Source organism: Naegleria gruberi, assembly GCF_000004985.1.
Source record: "Naegleria gruberi genomic scaffold NAEGRscaffold_36, whole genome shotgun sequence".
Taxonomy (NCBI): Eukaryota; Heterolobosea; class Eutetramitea; order Acrasida; family Naegleriidae; genus Naegleria; species Naegleria gruberi.
Window position 1 is genome coordinate 400741 of NW_003163291.1, and position 1444 is coordinate 402184.

General features: G+C 30.7%; 1 protein-coding gene across 1 annotated transcript in view; it reads left to right on the top strand.

Annotated features, from left to right (window-relative positions):
• Positions 1-984: 984 nt before the first annotated feature.
• The window catches only part of NAEGRDRAFT_69842 (uncharacterized protein), a gene marked incomplete at both ends in the record, with an annotated part of 1722 nt that continues 1262 nt past the window's right edge, over positions 985-1444 (top strand). Inside the window, one exon of the mRNA XM_002675035.1 lies at positions 985-1436. Within this exon, the coding sequence (XP_002675081.1) occupies positions 985-1436 (452 nt within the window). The remainder of the gene's footprint in view (positions 1437-1444) is intronic.

Sequence of the window (1444 nt, forward strand, 5' to 3'; positions counted from 1 at the left end):
CATCATGTGAAAACAATAAAAACATGAAAATATAAGATATCCACGATTTTCACAAATTTTGTTACAAGACTCGAAATTATACATTCAACAACATAATAAACATTATGAATTGTTGTTTTATTGTTGTTTGATTTGTAATTGGGCTATGAATCAACTCTGGTAGCATCAAATATCGGAACTTGGTAAATTGACAACATGATGAAAATCTGATAATAAATATGATGTTTATTATCTATTTAAATAGTAGTACTAAAAGACATGATTCAAGTTGGTGAAGTACATGTTGAGTTATGGTCCATGTACTTTTTAAAAATTCACATGTACCTATCCCTATCATAACTTGACCAAAATTGATAAGAGAAAGTTCTCCTACCTACTATTGACCATTCCGAACAATAATACATTGACACTTTTCCAACTTGTCCAGTAGATCCAGCAGTGATGATGAATTTAGTGAAAATTTTGACATTTCACCAAAATTACATTGCTAAAAATTAATTTCCACAAATACTATTATTATATTGATGGAAAACAATAATGATGATGGTTGGTGAATGATCCGATGATGGAACACCAACTTGGGATTTTCCAGCATGAAAAATAAATTCCAATTTCATGATGATAATGAACCAATAAAAATTACTATTATTATTACTATATAGATCATGTTGAGATGATGATGTGAAAGTTTGGTGGTTTCATGATGTAAAACCACTCCGAAAATCATGATGTCCTCCTTGAGTAGAAGAATGTTGAATATTTTTTTATGAAGTTTTTGTGAGAATGGCGTAGCAGTTGTATTATTGGTGAAGTTATGGTCTATGTCTTTCAAAATTAAGTCCATCATGATGATAATCCACTAATAAAATTACTACTATTCAGATCATGTTGAGGGGTTCGATTTATCTCTTGTTTTACTGTAACAAGTATTGCGCCCAAAATTGTTAAGGTACTTCCCGTGTGCTAAACTCAAGCTCCAAAAAAATGTTTGAAAATAAGCCACTAACAAACATGCAAGATATTAACTCTGGAAAAGATTATTTAGCGAGTAAGAAGGAAGGAATGATGTTATCGGAGAAGGAATTTATCAGTGATGATATTGAAATTAATGATAACACAAAAGCTACTTCTTCAAAAACACTTTTCAATATTTCATCACCTTCGTTTAGGAAGAGATTGGAACTGGGAGAGGATGTACATGTGCCATTCTCCAATAATTTTAATAATAATGTAAATAATTCAAACAATATTGAAAAACAACAAACGGAAACAAGTTCATCATCAACTACAACAACACCGAGACCATCATTCATCAAAGCACCATCATTACCTTCATTATCTTTTCCTATTAAGAAAAGTTCATCAGTTTCTGATGATGTTAAAGAGATTGAATCCAAATTGAATGCTAATTGCAAGAATGGTGTGGAAAGGGCAATGTTATACA